At 35.9% G+C, this 18,636-nt stretch overlaps 1 protein-coding gene across 1 annotated transcript in view; it reads left to right on the plus strand.

Annotated features, from left to right (window-relative positions):
• Nucleotides 1-18,509, plus strand: part of LOC311428956 (maltase-glucoamylase-like) — a 34,592-nt gene extending 16,083 nt beyond the window's left edge. The window contains exons 20-48 of the mRNA XM_084540159.1: nucleotides 268-324; nucleotides 928-1,052; nucleotides 1,578-1,666; nucleotides 2,362-2,411; nucleotides 2,876-3,046; nucleotides 3,850-3,999; nucleotides 5,205-5,414; nucleotides 6,546-6,700; nucleotides 7,521-7,689; nucleotides 8,347-8,443; nucleotides 8,551-8,663; nucleotides 8,754-8,879; nucleotides 9,035-9,163; nucleotides 9,286-9,393; nucleotides 9,697-9,759; nucleotides 10,082-10,216; nucleotides 11,094-11,178; nucleotides 12,094-12,232; nucleotides 12,323-12,456; nucleotides 12,813-12,847; nucleotides 13,089-13,205; nucleotides 14,111-14,259; nucleotides 14,760-14,844; nucleotides 14,984-15,040; nucleotides 15,474-15,598; nucleotides 16,016-16,104; nucleotides 16,754-16,803; nucleotides 17,497-17,667; nucleotides 18,333-18,509. Coding sequence (XP_084396285.1) covers nucleotides 268-324; nucleotides 928-1,052; nucleotides 1,578-1,666; nucleotides 2,362-2,411; nucleotides 2,876-3,046; nucleotides 3,850-3,999; nucleotides 5,205-5,414; nucleotides 6,546-6,700; nucleotides 7,521-7,689; nucleotides 8,347-8,443; nucleotides 8,551-8,663; nucleotides 8,754-8,879; nucleotides 9,035-9,163; nucleotides 9,286-9,393; nucleotides 9,697-9,759; nucleotides 10,082-10,216; nucleotides 11,094-11,178; nucleotides 12,094-12,232; nucleotides 12,323-12,456; nucleotides 12,813-12,847; nucleotides 13,089-13,205; nucleotides 14,111-14,259; nucleotides 14,760-14,844; nucleotides 14,984-15,040; nucleotides 15,474-15,598; nucleotides 16,016-16,104; nucleotides 16,754-16,803; nucleotides 17,497-17,667; nucleotides 18,333-18,395 — 3,246 coding nt within the window. The 3' untranslated portion in view covers nucleotides 18,396-18,509. The remainder of the gene's footprint in view (nucleotides 1-267; nucleotides 325-927; nucleotides 1,053-1,577; nucleotides 1,667-2,361; nucleotides 2,412-2,875; nucleotides 3,047-3,849; nucleotides 4,000-5,204; nucleotides 5,415-6,545; nucleotides 6,701-7,520; nucleotides 7,690-8,346; nucleotides 8,444-8,550; nucleotides 8,664-8,753; nucleotides 8,880-9,034; nucleotides 9,164-9,285; nucleotides 9,394-9,696; nucleotides 9,760-10,081; nucleotides 10,217-11,093; nucleotides 11,179-12,093; nucleotides 12,233-12,322; nucleotides 12,457-12,812; nucleotides 12,848-13,088; nucleotides 13,206-14,110; nucleotides 14,260-14,759; nucleotides 14,845-14,983; nucleotides 15,041-15,473; nucleotides 15,599-16,015; nucleotides 16,105-16,753; nucleotides 16,804-17,496; nucleotides 17,668-18,332) is intronic.
• Nucleotides 18,510-18,636: the final 127 nt, after the last annotated feature.

Raw genomic sequence — 18,636 nt, forward strand, 5'->3', positions numbered from 1 at the left:
AGCTTTCTTACAGTAAATTGCAGCAGAACCCCCTCAACAAGTTGAATTCCTTGACCCCCTCATTCCCTCCTCATTCTTTTATTCCTTCAATTTGAAAAATGCCTTCCGATTTTCTGAGTTTTGGGACAATATCGTTACTCTGCCTAAAAATAAGGAGAAAGATCGGATTTTTTTCTCATTGTCAGCTTTATTATGATTTTGGAAATTTTGGTTTATTGGATTAATTTGCATTCAAATATGAAATTTGTCTCTGTTTTTGCCTTGTAGGGGGTGGACGCGATTGAAGCGTATATTCCTGATGCTGTCTGGTACGATTATGAAACGGTAAGGAAATAGGGTACAGAAATGTGGAGAGTTGCTGATTTTTAGCATTATACCATACTGATCTCTGCTGGTTTATTTTGGGACCATTGGCAGCAGTATGGATAATCTCAGGACTGAAACTTTTTAAGAAAAGGAGGGATCGAGGTGAATTGAGGAATTTAAGAATTAAGTCAAAAGGGAGAGTTAAGGAACTAGGAATTAAGCCAAAATAAATAAATGGGAATTAAGTATAAGGAAGAATTTGGGAATTGGTAATTAAGTAAAAGGAGGAATTAAGGAATTGGGAATTAAGTAAAAGGAAGAATTTAGGAACCAGGAATTAAGTAAAAGGAGGAGTTAAGGACTTAGGAATTAAATAAAAGGAAGAATTAAGGATTTAAGAAATAAAGAAAATGAAGAACTTAGGAGCTGGGAATTAAACCAAAAGGAAGAATTAAGGAACTGGGAATTGATTCAAAAGAAAAAAATTGAGAAGAATTAAGGAACTGAGGAATTAGATTTTTTTTTTTTTTTTTTTAAAAAAAGGGAAGAATTAAGAGGAAATAAGGAATTAAGAAAGCAGTGGGTGATGCAACCTAATTCTTCTTCATCCCTACCCAAAAGGGCACAAAGCTGTCCGTCAGGAAGCAGAAAGTGCCGCTCTACCTGCCCGCAGACAGGATGGGGCTTCACCTGCGCGGTGGCTACGTTTTTCCTACCCAGCAGCCAGCGACCAACACCGTTGCGAGGTACGTCCGAGGGCGGAATATTTTCTTCACTAAACTGGCAGGAAAATGGGATTTAAAGGAAGGGCCTTGGGGCCACCCGGTTTCGGGAAATAAATACGTAAATAAAGCAGTATTTGGAGCATAATTATTATTTAGCAGCATTTTAGCACTATTATTATTATTATTATTATCTAGTAGTATTTAACATTTGAAAGTTGGAAATTAAGGACAGTCACCACTGATTTTCTCAGTGACGTAATATTTCTAATAATTAACTAGAGAAGATTTTTCTCTTTTCATTCTTTTTCTTTTCCCTTTTTGCAAACTTTCAGTGGATTTTATTCTTTTACTTGAAAATCATCAAACACGTAAACCAGGGACCAACACAAGACAATTCTCAAAGTTTTGAAGCCCCGTTGAGCTCTATACTCTTAAAATGAACATTAAAGACTTTTTATTTTATTTTATTTTGCTTTAAAGACCGTTTACTACACATCTAAAATTTTTTTTATTAATAAATGGTGGGGTTTTGGTTTTGGTCCACAGCCGTAAGAATCCTATGGGACTGATCATTGCGCTGGATGACAACAACGAAGCAACTGGGGAGTTGTTCTGGGATGATGGAGAATCTGCACGTGAGTCTTGATCGGCTCTTGTTAGTTCAGGAAAAACGCCCCCAAAATATTTGTAGGGTTGATGAGGTAGGGTTATTGGGTTGGAAAGGTCCTTAAAGATCGTTAAAGACATGTACCCAAATGACTTTCAGTGGGAGCAAGACCACAAAACCCAGGCTTACCAAGAAAATTTGGTTAAAGATGAAAATTTTTAAATTTCTGACCTTTTGGAATGAATTAAATTCCTGGGCAGATCAGCAAAAATGTTGTTAACAGAAAAGGTGTGCTTATCAACACAAAATTTTTAAGGCAGCTGCTTCCCATGTTCATGAATTATTTTAATCTTGAAGTGAGGGATTTTTTGGAAAATGTTGATTTTTCTAGGGAGTTAGGCATTCTGAGGATTTAGGCATTCTGTTATCATTTAATTAGAAAGGATACTTAAATCCTTCAAGAGCTTTTGAAGCCTCTTTGACCTTCATGGAATTCATGCTCCTACATCTAAGAGATATTCTGCAGCATATAATATCATGACTTGATAGGTAATTCCTAAACTTGAAAAAGCCTAAATTAAAAGTCACTGAGATTTCTGGAAAATAAAATAATATTGACACTCTGGGTCAATTCCACAAAAGAAGTAAATTGGCAGAATGCATTTTTTTTTTTGACGTCTTTCATTCTGTGTTGCAACCAAAATTTATTTTTCTGTATTTTAGCTTCCGATGGCAATAGAAACTACATTTTCTATGAGTTCAAAGTTTCCAATGTAAGTATACATATGTTTTTTTTTTTTTTTTAATAATTTTCATTTCCAATGTTAAACTTCTATGGGTATTCCTACAATACTTACTAAGAAAGAGAGTATTTGGCAAAGTTTAAGAAGTGCCATTTTCAAAATATTATCGCTAATAAAATTATTTATAATATCTGAAAAATTCCAGTTTCTTGACATATTATAGAGTGAGAAAAAAACATCTGCTTATAGAATTTATAAATTCTATAGATTTAGAAAGTCTATAATGGAGAAAAACTGTAAAACATCATCAGCAGGTAGAACTTGAAAGGAGATTAACACGATGCTTGTGAGTCTCAAAATCTGACAAATTGACAGAAATCCTTGTATACTGGAAAAAAAATTAAGCTGAATATCTCCAATGAGTGAAAGGAAGAGCGGAATTAAAATCTGGGGAAACATTGGCAATTCAATACAATTATTTCATTGTTTCTCAGAACATGCTGCAACTGAACGTCATAAACAACAATTACTCCGACCCGAATAACCTGATGTTCCAAGAAATCAAAATTTTGGGATTGCAGCAGGAACTGATGACAGTCACGGTGCTGCAGGGAAATGCTGTGCAAGTTTCTTCTCATAACATTACCTATAATCCTACAGACAAGGTAAAGAACGGGAGGAAAACTGGAATTATAATTTTCTGGAGTTGTATATATTAGATATATAAATATTAAATGTTATATATATATAAAATTATATGAATATATATAAAGTAATAATATTATTATATCTGCTGGGTATATATTGCAGTGGAAAGTGGCCAGTAGTATTGTAAATCTTTGGTATATGCAGATTTTACTGCAGAAAAACAAAGTGTAATTTCATTAAACGCACGTATTTAGGTGGCAGATCTGATTTGCCCTCAGACATTGTGCACAAAAAAAAAAGATTGTTAATTATTTATGTGGGTCAGTTACAATTATAAGGGGAGGAATGGTTTTAGGATTGTAGTTAATGTTGCAGGAGGGTAAATAATATTTGCCTTCTTTACCACTTAATCAAACAGTTTTCAAATTGTAAATATAAAACGTAAAAAAAATATATATATATATATAAATTGGCTTAAAAAATTAAGCATTTATTTAAGAGCTGTGCGATTCTCTTCAGCCCTAGTGTGCTTCCATGTGAGTTGAGGGGTCGGAGCATTTCCAGATCTGTGCGTGAATTTGGTGAAATTTAACATTGGGTTAATATTTAATGGATGAAATTATTTAACATTTGGAAAAAAATAACATTTGGAAAAAACAGAGTGCATAAAATGTCATGTTGGGCAAGTTCTTGTTTCTGCAGATCTTAAAAAAAAAAAAAAAAAAAGACAATAATGAATGGGATACACAACTTACTGTTAATTTTTGTTAATATTGTTAATATTGTAAATTTTTAATTGCGTTATTGTTAATTTTTATAGTTTGCTGTTATAAGTGGGCTCCAGCTTGATTTGGGCAAATCGTACACCTTAACATGGACTCTAGGAACCCGTGCCACCGAAAAATTTGATTGTTATCCCAGCGCAGGGGTCACCAAGGAACTATGCGAACAACGCGGCTGCATCTGGGCTGTAAGTAAAGATTTGTCATGTTTTAAGAATCATAACTTTTTTTTTTTTTTTTACAAGAAAAGGTCCCTTTTGTCCTTCTCCCATATCACCTCAGAAAACTGTGGTTCACTGAAGCTGTTTTCAAGCAGTTCTGAAGCCTGAAAATCAGAAGAAAATCTGGTGTTTTGGGAAATACATTAAATAATAATATAGTGTATATTATTATAACGGTGTATTTCTATTATTATAGAAAATAATAGAAATATTAGAAAAACAGAAAACTATTTCTATAAAAATATTCTATAAATTATTATAGAAATAATAATAGGGTTGTAAAAAATAGAGGAAACTTGAGATTCTTACCTTCATTGGGCTCTGCCATTGCCAACAAGACCTGCAAGGCATCGGGTTTGGGATTTTTTTGCATTTTTTTTTTGAATAATAAGCTTCCATTGAAACACATACAGCTAAAATCTGTTCCTCTAGAAATCCAAAATGAGAAGAAATCCTTGAGTTTCCAAGGAATCTTCCTCTTTCTGTGAACGCAATGGGTTGTGTCCCTGTTGGATAGATCCAAACCAGAATTCCTGTTCCTGGAGATTTTTAGGTTTTACTTCTGGATTATTGTGCGTGGTTGTGATGACTGTGACATCATGATGACAGGCTGGAGTTCTAGACGAATTGCCTGAAATTTGTCATTATTAGAAGTATTTGCCATTATTAGAAATATTTGGGGAATTTTAGGTATTTGGGAGTGGCTCTTCATGCAGCAGCATGTTTGGCCAAGTTATGAACTGAGTATATTTAAAACGTGGTCTGAAGTTGAGTGAGACCTTGAATTTGGTGAAAAAAAAGATGTGAAAATACTCGTTAGGAGCTAAAATGCAATGAGCATAGATTTGTTTGTACAAATAGGCAAAATGGTGATTATTGAGAGCTGAGGTGTTAACCAATGTCGACACTTGGAATAATTCGAGGGTGGATTCTTGACTCGAACAAGTTCATTATTTCTAAAATGGTGCAGAAATCTGCCTTCATTGCTTAACGTTGGGGACAAAAGTGCGTTATCTAAATAATAATAATAATAAAATAAATTAAAAACAAAAAACAAAAAACAAACAAAAAAAAACGAGTTTCTGAATCCTTGCTGCTTAAAACTAAATTAAAAAAAAAAAAAGAAAACCAAGCGACTCTTTCACTAACTGGCCACGTGCTCACATTTTCAGGAAGATACCTCCAGTTCGAACGTTCCCTACTGCTATTACGGCTCTGACAACGGTTATTCCATCTCCAATGTCCAATACACGGCGTCGGGGCTGGTGGCCAACCTCACCTACGCAAACACCACGGCCAGGGCCTTTGAGAGGTCCACGTCGCCCATCAGCACGCTTCGCCTGGAGGTGATATACCACAGCAACGACATGCTCCAGTTTAAGGTATTTCTCCCAGTTTCGGGTCCTCCGCTGGCTAAATTCGTTATATTTCTCAGAATGAGATTTTGAGTCTGTTTAGCGTTGTGTGAGTGGTGCACTCTTGTCAAAATATGATTTTCCTTTTAACCAAATGCTAGGTTAACTGTTGGGCTTGATCATTTTTGAGATCTTTCCCAACCCAAGGAATTCTGTGTGATTCTGTACGATTCTGCCTGATTCTGCCCAATTCTGTGCAATTTAAAGAGTGTTTATTACTCTTAGGCTATATCTTGTTTTTCGTGGAGGAATTTCATCTCACTTTTTCTGCAGGAAAATCACAGATCGAGCATACAATGTCAATGTACACGTGGGAGGTCATGCAGAACTGGAACTGAAGAGATTTAATTGATATGATCAGTTCTGTTATGAAACATGACTTTTTCTTGACCATTCTACTTCTGAAGTCTTAATACCTTATTTAGATTATAATTGATTACTCTACATTTAATAAAATAACTCTAAATTGGGCATGTTATTAAAATGAACAGACAGAAGTTCTTGAATCAACTCGTGTCATCCTACATAATGCAGAAAACCCAAAAAGGAATCTTTTAGAACTTATTAAAAAGTGAACCAAAAAGGTGAAATCCATCATACCTAAAAATCTACTTAATATATTTGAATAATTCAGAGTAATTCCTTGTCCAAAATAAAATCTTTTGCTCTTTATTTTCCAGCACAAATATTTTGAAGGAATTTGAGAAAGGAATATGTGTTGAAGGAAAACATTTAATAAATTCACAATTTTTAAAATTCTTTTCATTATTGGCAAGGTTTTGAAAAGCGTTGTGTCTGACTTGGAGTCTTGGAGTCCTCCAGTCTGTAAATTTATTTTATCAGTCGATAGGAATACTGTGTAAATTAATTTTATCTAATGCACTAGGAATACTACTTTTGCTATTTTATCTTGAATTTCTGAAAATAAAGGTTGTTTATTTTTATTTTTATTTTTATTTTTATTTTTATTTTTATTTTTATTTTTATTATTTTTATTTTTATTATTTTTATTTTTATTTTAAAATTTATTTTTATTTTTAAATTTATTTATTTTTGTATTCCACGTGCATTGACCTGAATTAATTTTTCCCTGCACAGATTTATGATTACGCAAATAAAAGGTACGAGGTGCCGGTCCCGCTGAACCTCCCCAGCACCCCCACGAGCACGACTGAGCAGCGACTCTACGATGTCACAGTCCAGACAAAGCCATTTGGGATCCAGGTCCGACGCAGGAGCACGGGGACAGTCCTGTAAGCCATGCTCACCCCATTCCCATCGAGATTTTGAGTTGAAATTTTCATTATCTTCTCTTTTCCTTTCCTCTTTTTTTTTTTTTTTTTTTTTTTTTTTTTTTTTTTAATTTATTTCCCCCCAAAGTTTCTTTTCCCACATGTAATGCCACATAGGAGTTTTTGTGTCCGTCCCAATAAATGCCCACATCTGCCCAAAGCTAAACTCTGCTAAACTGGCAATCACTCAACTTTTTCTTAAGTAAGAGATAATTAACCCAGAGTTAAACAGAACCCTCTATTTCAGTAACAGGGCAATTAACAAATCCAATAAGATTAATTTCTTTCCTTGGTGAAGCACACACCAGCCCTAGAACAAAGAAGTTGGCAGCTGCAGGTCTTACTCTTTTCAAGTTAAATATATTTTTTTTTGCCATTCCTTAAAGTAATCAGAATTTAATTGCAAGTTGAGATAATTTGTGCCAGCAGGAATAAGTGAGTTGTTCCGTAATTCAGCCTCCCACATCTACGTCAGCCATTGGAAGATCTTTACTGGGTTGTAACTCAGTTTTTAACAGTAAAAAAGCTGATTTTTGTCCGTTTTGAAATGAGCTGCCCAAAAAAAAGAGAACATAAATTAAGCTCAATAAATAAATAAATAAAAATAATAAAAAAAAACACCAAACCTCCTAATGTTCTCTAACCTTTCTTGATAACCAAAGCAATTTTATCCCAACTTTTGTGCACAGTAAGACATTTAAAAAAGAGTTGGCCTTGGAAGGGTCGCCAGCCGAGCACGACGCTGAAATCACCATTTTGTTGTTTTTTTGCCCCATTCTAGCTGGGATTCGCAGCTGCCCACGTTCACGTTTAGTGACATGTTCATCCAGATTTCCACCCGCCTGGCCTCCCAGTACGTGTACGGCTTCGGCGAAACCGAGCACGCCACGTATCGCCAGGACTTGAACTGGCACACGTGGGGGATGTTCGCCAGGGACCAGCCTCCTGGCGTAAGTGATGACAAATTCCCCTTTTTTTTCCCCCAAAAAATATGTTTTTTGCTTGGTGTCAACCAGCATTGATTTGGCTACGAGGGGTGTCCTCCAAAGTGCACCTCAACGCCTAGATCAGACCTTGGAGAACTCCTGAGATGTTGGGATTCAGTTAGGAATTTCTTAGGAATTTCAGTTTTCCTCCTAAAGAGGAAAAGCCAAAATTTTATATCTACACACATTCATGTATTACCCAAATATTTTCAAGGGGTTAGTAGTGTAATAACAGCGCTGTATTTTAACTCGAATTTCCAGCTCTTTCACCATCTTGAGAAAATGAAAAAATAAGAGAAAGTCACCAAGAGAAAGCCACAGTCTACATGGAAATACTTGAAAAAAGGTTTTCTCCTAGAAAAGCTATTTTTAACAATTTTTAAAAGCAGGGATACATTTGCTTCCCTCCTTCCAAATTTTGCATAGATTGACCTTAAAATTTGAGGCTGACAGTGAGCGCTCCTGGTCAACATCTACCGCAGTACGATTTTGAATGTTTTTGGTTGGCTGTTGTGTGTCTGATCATTTATTTGTAAAGTATCATTTCTTGGGAGATGCAAATAAGCAGAAGGTTCATGATGTCATTCCAATAAAAATTACTTTTTTTTTTTTTTTTTGCAGTACAAGTTGAATTCATACGGTTTCCAGCCATTCTACATGGGTCTTGAGGAAGACGGCAATGCCCATGGAGTTCTCTTGCTCAACAGCAACGGAATGGGTAAAATAAAAATAAAAATCACTATTTTCACTGTGTTTTAAGCTCAGTTTCTGAGATAGCAGCTTACGCAGGTGTCTGTTGCCTCACTGCCTGCTCCCTGTTTTCAGACGTGACGTTCCAGCCCACACCAGCTCTGACGTATCGCACAATTGGGGGAATTCTGGACTTTTACATGGTTTTGGGTCCAACACCGGAGAGCGTTGTTCAGGAATACACCGCGGTACGATTCCTGCTACAAATTCAAAGTGGTTTTTGTTGTAGTTCTGTTTTCACCTGCTTGCATTAAATATTCTTTCTTCTTTATTTGTAGCTGATCGGGCGACCAGTCTTGCCACCCTACTGGGCCCTGGGATTCCAGTTGTGCCGCTATGGATATGCAAATGATGAAGAAGTTGCCCAATTAGTAGAAGACATGAAGGCAGCCAGAATACCCTATGTACGTAGAAAACCAATAAATTTGTCAATTCTTGGCCTCCTCCTTTCCTCTTGGCCTCCTCCTCCTTCTTGGCAGGAAATGACCAAAAAAAAGGCCTTTCTGTTGATTTTTCTAGAATTTATTTTTTATTATTTTCTTCTTTGTGTGAACCACAGGACGTCCAGTACACAGATATTGATTATATGGAGCGGCAGTTGGACTTCACGCTTAGCCCGGAGTTTGCTGGATTACCAGATCTAGTTAATAAAATAAGAGAAGAAGGAATGAGGTTTATCATAATCCTGGTGAGTTCGGGCTTCTGCTTTTCAGCTGTGGTCTGGGATTGAATAATGCGGAATACATTTAGCAGGATTTCTGCATTTGGTTTTGGAACATAAAATTAAAATTGTATTACTTGTGATCTTAGGATCCAGCCATATCTGGAAATGAAACCAATTACCTCGCCTTCGACAGAGGTGTGCAGAACGACGTCTTCATAAAGTGGCCCAATTCCAACGAAATCATCTATGGAAAGGTGCAGTTCTTAAACTTTTTTTTTTTTTTTTTTTTTTGGTATTTTATCCAAACCAGCATCATGCCAGCCAGGATGTTAAAAGACTTCCAATATCACATTAATCCCCAAATTTAGGTGACATAAATCAAAACGCCTTTGGTTTGAGTCACCACTGGAGAATATAGCAAGCTGCTATGTAAATCTACATATTTATATGGATTATTTTGAATCTGTTATTTTAAGTAGATGTATTTGTATAGATTATAAAGCCATATATTACACCCAGTTTCATTTGGTTAATTAACGTGTTCTTCCTCCAATTAGGTCTGGCCGGATTATCCTAACGTGACAGTTAATAACTCACTGGATTGGGATACCCAGGTGGAAGTAAGCATGGGTACTTTTTGTCAGTAGTCACAAATAGGGCAGGAACACCAAATTTATCAGATTATGGCAAAAAAAAATGGGTGATAAAACTGAGTTGCTGGAGCGGGACAGCAAAAAATTTTTTAAAAAAATACAGAAAATGAAAAATACCACGGGCATGAGATGCAGAAAATGTCAAGCCTTTCTTCCAGAACATCTGAAAAATGTAGCAAAAACATTTTTTTTAAGCCAAATTCCATTGTTTTAGCAGTGGGATGCTTTCAGTCCTCTGTCTACAATTTCTAGATATATTTATATATTTTTTTTCCTACAATTTTCACAGCTCTACCGAGCCTACACCGCTTTTCCAGACTTCTTCCGCAATTCCACGACTGAATGGTGGGCGACAGAAATCATGGAAGTCTACGACAATCCCCGCAATGCATCGATGAGCTTGAAGTTTGACGGCATATGGATCGTAAGTGTGAAAAATTATTCGATTTCTGACATTTTTTGTTGTGCCTTATGATTGGGATGGTCCACGGAAATTTAAAAAGCCATTTTCTTCTTAACAGCATCAATATATTTTTTTTTTTGTTGTTGAAACACTGGACTTCCTCAAATCTTCGTTATTTACTACTTTATTATTACCTACATAATGGCTCTTTTGCAAAGCTGTTAATCTTCCACCAGGTCCTAAAAATCCGTGTATTTTTTGCAATAGGAAACTCTTATTTTCAACCAATGAGGCCAAATGACAGGTTTAGTTTGCTTCTTAATGTAAGTGGACCTGCAATAGTTGTAGTGTCTATTAAATATTAATATATTACTACAGAAAAATCCCAGAATGTCTAGAAATACAGCAAAATATTTGTTATTTTCCTGCTTTCCAGCTCCAGAGTGCCACAGGCACCAAGGACACTTGCTATCAGTACAGAGGTTTTAGGAAATGATGAATGTGTAGCTATATTTTCTGTATTTCTTTCAATTTCACACAGAGAAATATTGGTCCTTTGCAGGAAATGTGACTGTTAGAGAAGAATTTCTTAGAGTTGAATCTGTGACCTTCGATTAATCCCAATTAATCTGATGTGGGGAAATGCAATACTCAGAATCTGGCTATGAAGTTATCCAACGACAAAGGATAATTAATTAAAAGATGAAAAATAGTAAAGGATGAAAAGCATAAAAAAGAATAAGGGGAAAAAATGAGAAAAAATATTAAAAGATTTAAAAAAAAAAAAAAAGGATAACAAATATTTGGCAAGCTAGTGCAGCCCAAAGGAGCCAGGTGCACATGTTGAGGCAGAATTTGTTCATTTCATTTTTATTTTTATTTTTTTCATTGTTTTCAGGACATGAATGAACCATCCAGCTTTGTTCACGGGGCCGTTTGGGGCTGTAGAGACAATGAGCTAAATAACCCGCCGTACATGCCCAGTAAGTCTGATCACAGTAAAGACACTTCCAAATATTTAAAAACATTTTGAGGCGCTTAAAAATAAATATACTTTAAGACAATTAAAAATAAATATATTTTAAGACATTTAAAGGTATTTTAAGGTATTTAAAAATAAAGATGTTTAAAAATAGGTGGAGTTTAGGTAGTTATCTTATATTTAGATACTGTGTTTTGGATGTCTCCAAGGATGTGGCTTTTGGGGTTTTGTTGTTTTCTCAGATTAATAGTGAAAGTTGTGACAAAGACTTTCCAAAATACCCTTGTGCCTCCTCTGATTGTGTAAACTTATGAACCCTAATTGAGAAATTCTCTTGGAATATTTGCTATTCCGTTAATACTGGAGTAGGGTGGAATTGATTAGTAATAGTAATATTAGTAACAGCTTTATTGGGATATTTCTCGTTTCCTGATGCCTTTAAATATGATGCACCATTTCTCAGGATTTGGCAGTGGCTGAGTATTCAGAAATAGGCTTTTCTCCCCAGTTTTCTGTGTATATTTTGCGGAGATATCAATAATAATAAAGTTTTGCAGCATTTTCTTAGTTAGGATATATTCTGTTTACTCTTTGATCCTCTTTAGGAGGATCCTCAAGCTACACTTGAGTAATTAATTCCCTTGCAGAAGCCTACACGGGAATTTTAGGAAATTCTGGATTTGCTAAACTTCAGAAAACCTAAAATAAATAAATAAATAAATAAATAATGTCAGAAATAAATAAAATAGCCATTAAATAAATAAAATAGCCATCAAATAAAATAAATAGCCATCAAATAAAATAAATAGCCATGCCCGTGCGTACCAGGGAGCGAACCCCAATGGAGGGTACATCATCGAAGTGCAAATCGTTGAATTCCTGTTAAAACAGAAGCGTTTTTGCTCCCTTTCTGTAGCTTTGGGATGGAGGGAAGCGGGGCTGGCCTACAAGACGCTATGCATGGAAGGCGAGCAGCAGCTCCCCGACGGCACCCTCGTCCGCCACTACGACGTCCACAACCTCTACGGGTGGTCCCAAACCAAGCCAACCTTTGAGTAAGTTGCGTTTTTTGGGGCTTCCTTCCCCAAAACCCGTTGCACATGAAGGTTGCGTGGCCGCATTCTGATGACCGTTCTCCATCCCAGCATCTTGAGGAACATCACGAAGGAGCGGGGCATCATCGTCACCCGCTCGACGTACCCCAGCAGCGGGAAGTGGTCGGGGCATTGGCTGGGGGACAACACCGCGGCCTGGAACCAGCTGGAGAAGTCAATTATCGGTGAGTTGACAGAGAAGGGTCCATTAATTGCTCGTTTCCTTCCTCATAATCGCATCAGTTTAGCCCAAAAGGTTCGGACCATCACGGCCAACTCCTTTTTGACCTCTTTGCTTAAGAAACTCTTCACCATTTCTGCAGAAGTTGGGTTTGGCGTGCCAATTTGCCCGCATTCTCCTCATATTCCTCTTTGTTTTCCCTGATCCCATTCTTGTTGCCCCAAATTTCTTTGGGGGCAACAAGATATGAGGGAAATGGTGGCGATTCTCTTCTTTTTCCAATATTGTTGTGTGGTCTACGCAACGCGCCGTCCACCTGATGAGCACGCGTGTCCTTACCGACTCGTGTTTTCTTCGCAGGCATGATGGAGTTCAGTCTCTTCGGAATATCCTATGTAAGCCCCTGATTTATTACCTTCCATCTCAATTAACTCGGCGATTATCGACAATATTCAACGATTATCAATAGAAAATTATCGATTATCATCGACTATTATCAGTCAACAAATATTGACTTTTATCAGCAATTATCACTAAACAAACTTTGACTTTCATCGACTATTCTCAATAGACAAAAATCGACTGCTGTCAATCAACAATTATTGACAATTAACTACAAAATCTCGGGCTTTCCAGACAGGAGCGGATATCTGCGGCTTCTTCTCGGACTCGGAGTACGAGCTGTGCTTGCGCTGGATGCAGCTGGGAGCCTTTTACCCCTATTCGAGGAACCACAACGGGGAAGGCTCCAAGGTGAGCGCGTCCCCCATTGACATTGGCCAACCCCAACGCCTGAGTTCATTTTCCCCCAAATCCCATTTTTAGGTCAGCTCACCCCATTTGCAAGATGCCAATCAGTATTTTTCAAGGGTGTCAATTCCTTATTGAACCAGACCACGTCTCCAAGACTAAAATCGCATTTTTTTCACGTAGGCCATTTGTATTGGATCACATCATGCTTACTAAAATAGTTACTTTCATGGTTTTCTGCATTTAAACGGGCAAAAACGACCTCAGTGTTATCATCTTTAATTCTTCGTCATTTTGAAGCAAACTAGAAAATGGAGCAGTGACACTGGATTCCCAAGTACCCAAAATTCCTTTATTTTGTTCAATTCTTACCATAAAATATTGCGTTGCTTTTATGAATAAATGAAAATAGCTGAGTTTTGAGTAGATAGATGAAATAGGTGCTTATCTGATGAATATTATGATGAATAGATACGTGAAATAACCAGAAAAACATCAAAAATATATGTGAAATAACCAGAAAAATGTCAAAAATAGAAACAGGAATTTTTTCCTGCTTAGGTCTAGCAGAGTAGCATGTCTGGCCCTAATTAAAGAAATTGCAAATAACTAACAGTGTCCTAAATTAGGGGAGGAGAAGGAATTGGCAACGCTGCACCTGGCTCTCCTAAATTATGTTTTTCTGTGCTCATTTTGAGGCAGATTTGACAATTGCCACCACTCAATTATATAAATTATTATATCAATTATCAGTTATATCAATTTAAGAGGGATGTATAAGGTAGAAACATTGCTCAACGTGAACTCTGTTGTAAAAACGAATAAATTCTTTGACCCAGGCTTTTTTTTTTTTTTTCTCCTGTTTCTTCCAAATAAAACCTCTGCGACAACGAGCTTCTCTTTTTCAGAGGCAAGATCCCGTTTCCTGGAATTCAACCTTTGAAGACATTTCCCGGCACGTGCTGAATATCCGATACAGCCTCCTGCCCTACCTCTACACGCTGATGTACCAAGCCAACGCTCACGGCAGCACCGTGGTCCGCCCCCTGCTCCACGAGTAAGCTTATTCCTTTAGTAGGGTCCGTCTCTAGTAAGATTATTTTATTTTATTTTATTTTATTTTATTTTATTTTATTTTATTTTATTTTATTTTATTTTATTTTTTATTTTATGTTATTTATTTTTATTTTATTTTTTATTTTATGTTATTTATTTTTATTTTATTTTTTATTTTATGTTATTTATTTTTATTTTTTTATTTTATGTTATTTATTTTTATTTTTTTATTTTATGTTATTTATTTTTATTTTATTTTATTTTATTTTATGTTATTTTATTTTATTTTATATTTTATTTTATTTTATTTTATTTTAATCAAATAGATGAACTTATTATTAACGAGCGGGTAATCATTATTACCTGTTATTACCATGCTTACAGTTGAGGAACCGGTACTTTTACTGAAGAAAAAAGGCTTCAACAGGGAAATATTTCATAAAAATTGTTAATAAAACGGCGTATGACCACTTCTGATTTATTTATTTATTAATTTTGCAGGTTTGTGGAAGACAGGACAACATGGGACATACAGAAACAATTTCTGTGGGGACCAGCACTGCTCATCAGCCCTGTGCTGGAACAGGTAAAAGCTGATAGAAATACCAGAAAAAATTAGGAAAAAGTAATAACATATTAGAAAACAAGAAAAACTTTCAACGTTACTTTAGCTGAGCTTCACTTTTTGGATTGAATAGACACAAAACAAAAATCTTTAATTCCAGGGTGCTGTAACAGTGAATGCTTACTTCCCGAATGCCATCTGGTACGATTACCACACAGTAAGTAATTAAATATATATATATATATATATTTTTTTTTTTTTTTCCTATAAAAAAGAGTGGGAATCCACCACGGGCTTGTTTTCTGTATGCAGAATTTAAGCTGTTGTCCTGAAAAATGCCAAACTTAAACCCTTGTCCTGAAAAATCCGTAGCTGTTGCTGCGTTTAAAAGCTGTGCAGCGACAACTTGCTTGATATTTTCGGAGGCATTAATAAAATATTAGTTTTAAAAGTTTTAAGCAAAGAATTCAACGGGGGCGGCATCTTTTCTGGTGTTTTTTGTTTTGGTTTGTTTTTGTTATTTTGGGTTTTCTTGAGGTTTTGTTGGGGTTTTATCAAGGTTTTGGTGTTTATTTTGGGGGGGGGAGTTGTTTCTTTGTTTTTTTTTTGGTGTGTTTTCTTTTCTGTTTTCCGTTTTTCTCCACCATTAGGATGAGAATTTTAGCTCTAAGGGAGAATTCAGAAATTTATCCGCTCCTCTTGATCACATCAACCTCCACATCCGTGGTGGGCACATCCTCGTCCAGCAGAGCCCCGCTAACACCACCGCTTACAGGTACGATACGAGCGGTCACCATCAAACACTCCAATTTTGGCTTTTTAAGGGAAATATTTAGTAGCATGGCAAATAAATAATTCAATCGTGGCAGCTTTTTTTTTTTTTTTTTTTTTTCTGTCACATTTTTAAGTGGGAAAAGCAAAATTTTCCTGTGCGATGAGAGGCGTTCTTGGAAGCATCCCCATCTTGATTCAATTCCAGCATTGCTCAGGATGTCAATTTTGGGGCAATTTTATTATTTTTTTGGGTTTCCTAAATACAATGTTACAGAGAGGGGAAGGCTGGTGGCAGCTAAATTGTGTGCAACATCTATAATGTAATTTTTAACTTAATACCTCTTATGAGATATAAAATAAAATATAAATATAAAATGGGATTACCTAAGAAAAATGTCTTTTTTTTTTTTTTTCATAGCCGAAAAAACTCGTTGTCACTTATTGTTGCTTTGAATGACAGTCAGCTTGCAGAAGGTCAACTTTATTGGGACGACGGGGTGCGCATTGGTAAGTACAAAAACGGTCATTTACACAAAAAATCCCCCAAATTCAGTGCCCACAAGGCACAAATATTGTTTTTTTTTAGCTCTGTGGATTGTAAACACGAGCACTGAATTTTCATTTTGGGGATATTGTGCAACGATCACACAAGGGTGTGTTTAGAGGGATGGAGCAGAAAAAATGTCAGGAAAAAGATTAAAATGATTACACATAAACCAAGGAAAATGGCAAAATGAGTGAAACAATGCTAAATTAAAAGCATAATGTTATTATTTAGAGAATTTGCATTTTTCAGAAATTAAATTGTGCCTCGGACCTGAGGGAACACACAGAATAGGGATTTCTTCTCCAATTTATAGGAAGATGAAGCGGGAATCACACCGCAGATGAAGTGGAAAGCTTTAACTAAACTCCTCAATATTAATAAATTCAGAAGACAAGAGATTTTTAGAAGCCTGCCATGTATTAGTTTAGAAGTCAACAGCTGAGATTATCCCAATTAATGCACAAAATTGTGGGTTTTAACGTACCAGCACGTAGCAGGCTGCACGATGCATATGCACATATATAGCATGTAGCTATGTACAGCACAAATTTTCTATTAAATTTAAAATATAAATTGTCCATATTTCACTTTATTTTGGTCTTTTAACAGATGCGTATGAGGATGGTGTCTATCTGCTGACCTCATTTACTGCTCGTCAGGTTTGTAACAGAAACTCCCTGGGCTGCAGTGCCCAGCCTGGTTGCTACTATCCGTTTAACAAAGCTTAAATTTGGGATTTTTAATGTTTTGATATCTCTGTGCTGGCTCTTATTTAGTGTCGTGACAACGGGCGTAGAGCTCTAATTGCTGATTTTTAAGGAAAATTTGCTTGGGCTTGCAAGGCTGCAATAGCACACCCTGGAAGGATGAAGTCATTTTGCACCTGCACCAGAATAAGTCGGAGCAACTTAATTTACTTTTGGGGGCTATTCCCCATATATAATATATATACACACACATATATATGTATTATATATATGCATTATATATTACATGTATATATGTATTATATTTATAAATGTATTATATATATATAAATGTATTCTATATATATATTTATACACACATTTATACATATATTACTATTAAAATATTACTACTATAATACATATTTACTTATATATTATACACACATATATACATCCACAAATTCTCCTGCTGTACCCCAAGGAGCTGAGAAGTGTTTTGCGTCCTGGTGCTGCTATAATGCAATTAACATCACCAATTTGTGCTAAACAGAAACCTAAAATAGCACAGCTATTTTAGCCTATTGCTATGACACTGTGATTATGAAAAAAATATTTGAATTTGAGCAAAACAAAACAAAACACTGATTTCCTTCTCCCATTCAGAACACCTTAGAGATAAAGGTTTTGCACCAGGGCTACTCTGACCCGAACAACTTGAAATTTACCACTGTGAAAACTTTGGGGCTGAAGACGACCGTGACGCGGCTGGCGGTTTTGGAGAATGGCATAGAAATCCCATCCGCACACTCACTGTCCTACAACGCCACGACGCAGGTAAAAAGACCGGTTAGGGTTAATGGTGAATTGAATTTAGGGCACGCGGCGTATGTCGGGTCTTATTCCTTTCTGCCTGATGGTGGAAAGCAAAACGATTACGTCACAAGTTGTTAAATATACAGAATTATTATGTCAAAAAAGGATATAAAAGAAAAATATCAGGTTGCTTTGTTATGTATTTTACATAACATTATTTATATGATGTTGAATAATAATATTAACGTTATAATTAATCATATGATAATTAATATAACATGAACAAATCATAACATGATTGTTCATGTTACAGCAAAATTAATATAATGTGAACAAATAATATTATAGTATATATAATATATAAACAGCTTATATAACCAAAAAAGATTAATTGAGAAAAGCGAACTTTCTCATTTGCCATTCTACTTGGGATGGAGAAAGAAATTCATAAACACGATCGCAATACTCCAAATTTTTATGTAAAAGAAAACAACAACAACAAAAAACCACTCATGTCTTATCAATAGAAGGGGAGGGGATAAGAACCTCATAAGTTCGAATGAAGAAATTGATGGTATTTAGGCAAATTTTCAGTAATGCGAGCTATATGAGCAGCAAAAATACAAGATGTCTTCAGATGCGATTAGCTCACTGATTTTGTTTTTAATTTCTTTTGCTTTTTAAAGGTCCTTTTAACCACCCAGCTTGAACTTGAATTAGGCAAAGACTACACTTTGCAATGGAGCTAAAAGCCTGCAGCCATCCCCGGCGGCGAAGCTGAGCCAAACCTCCTCATGTTCGCAAATTTTTCCCTTCTCCTCCTTAAAATAATTTGCACTATTAAAATATGTTAGTTATAATCAGCTGGGTTTACATCTTTATGTTGGACTTGTTCTGAGCTCTGGAATTTGGCCAAGCTGGGGGTTGGCAGGAAGAGGTGACTCCAAATTTACAAGGGCCAATTTTCAGCAGGGGTTGGGATCGGGTTCA

This window comes from Aythya ferina, assembly GCF_964211825.1.
Source record: "Aythya ferina genome assembly, contig: HAP1_SCAFFOLD_207, whole genome shotgun sequence".
Taxonomy (NCBI): domain Eukaryota; kingdom Metazoa; phylum Chordata; class Aves; order Anseriformes; family Anatidae; genus Aythya; species Aythya ferina.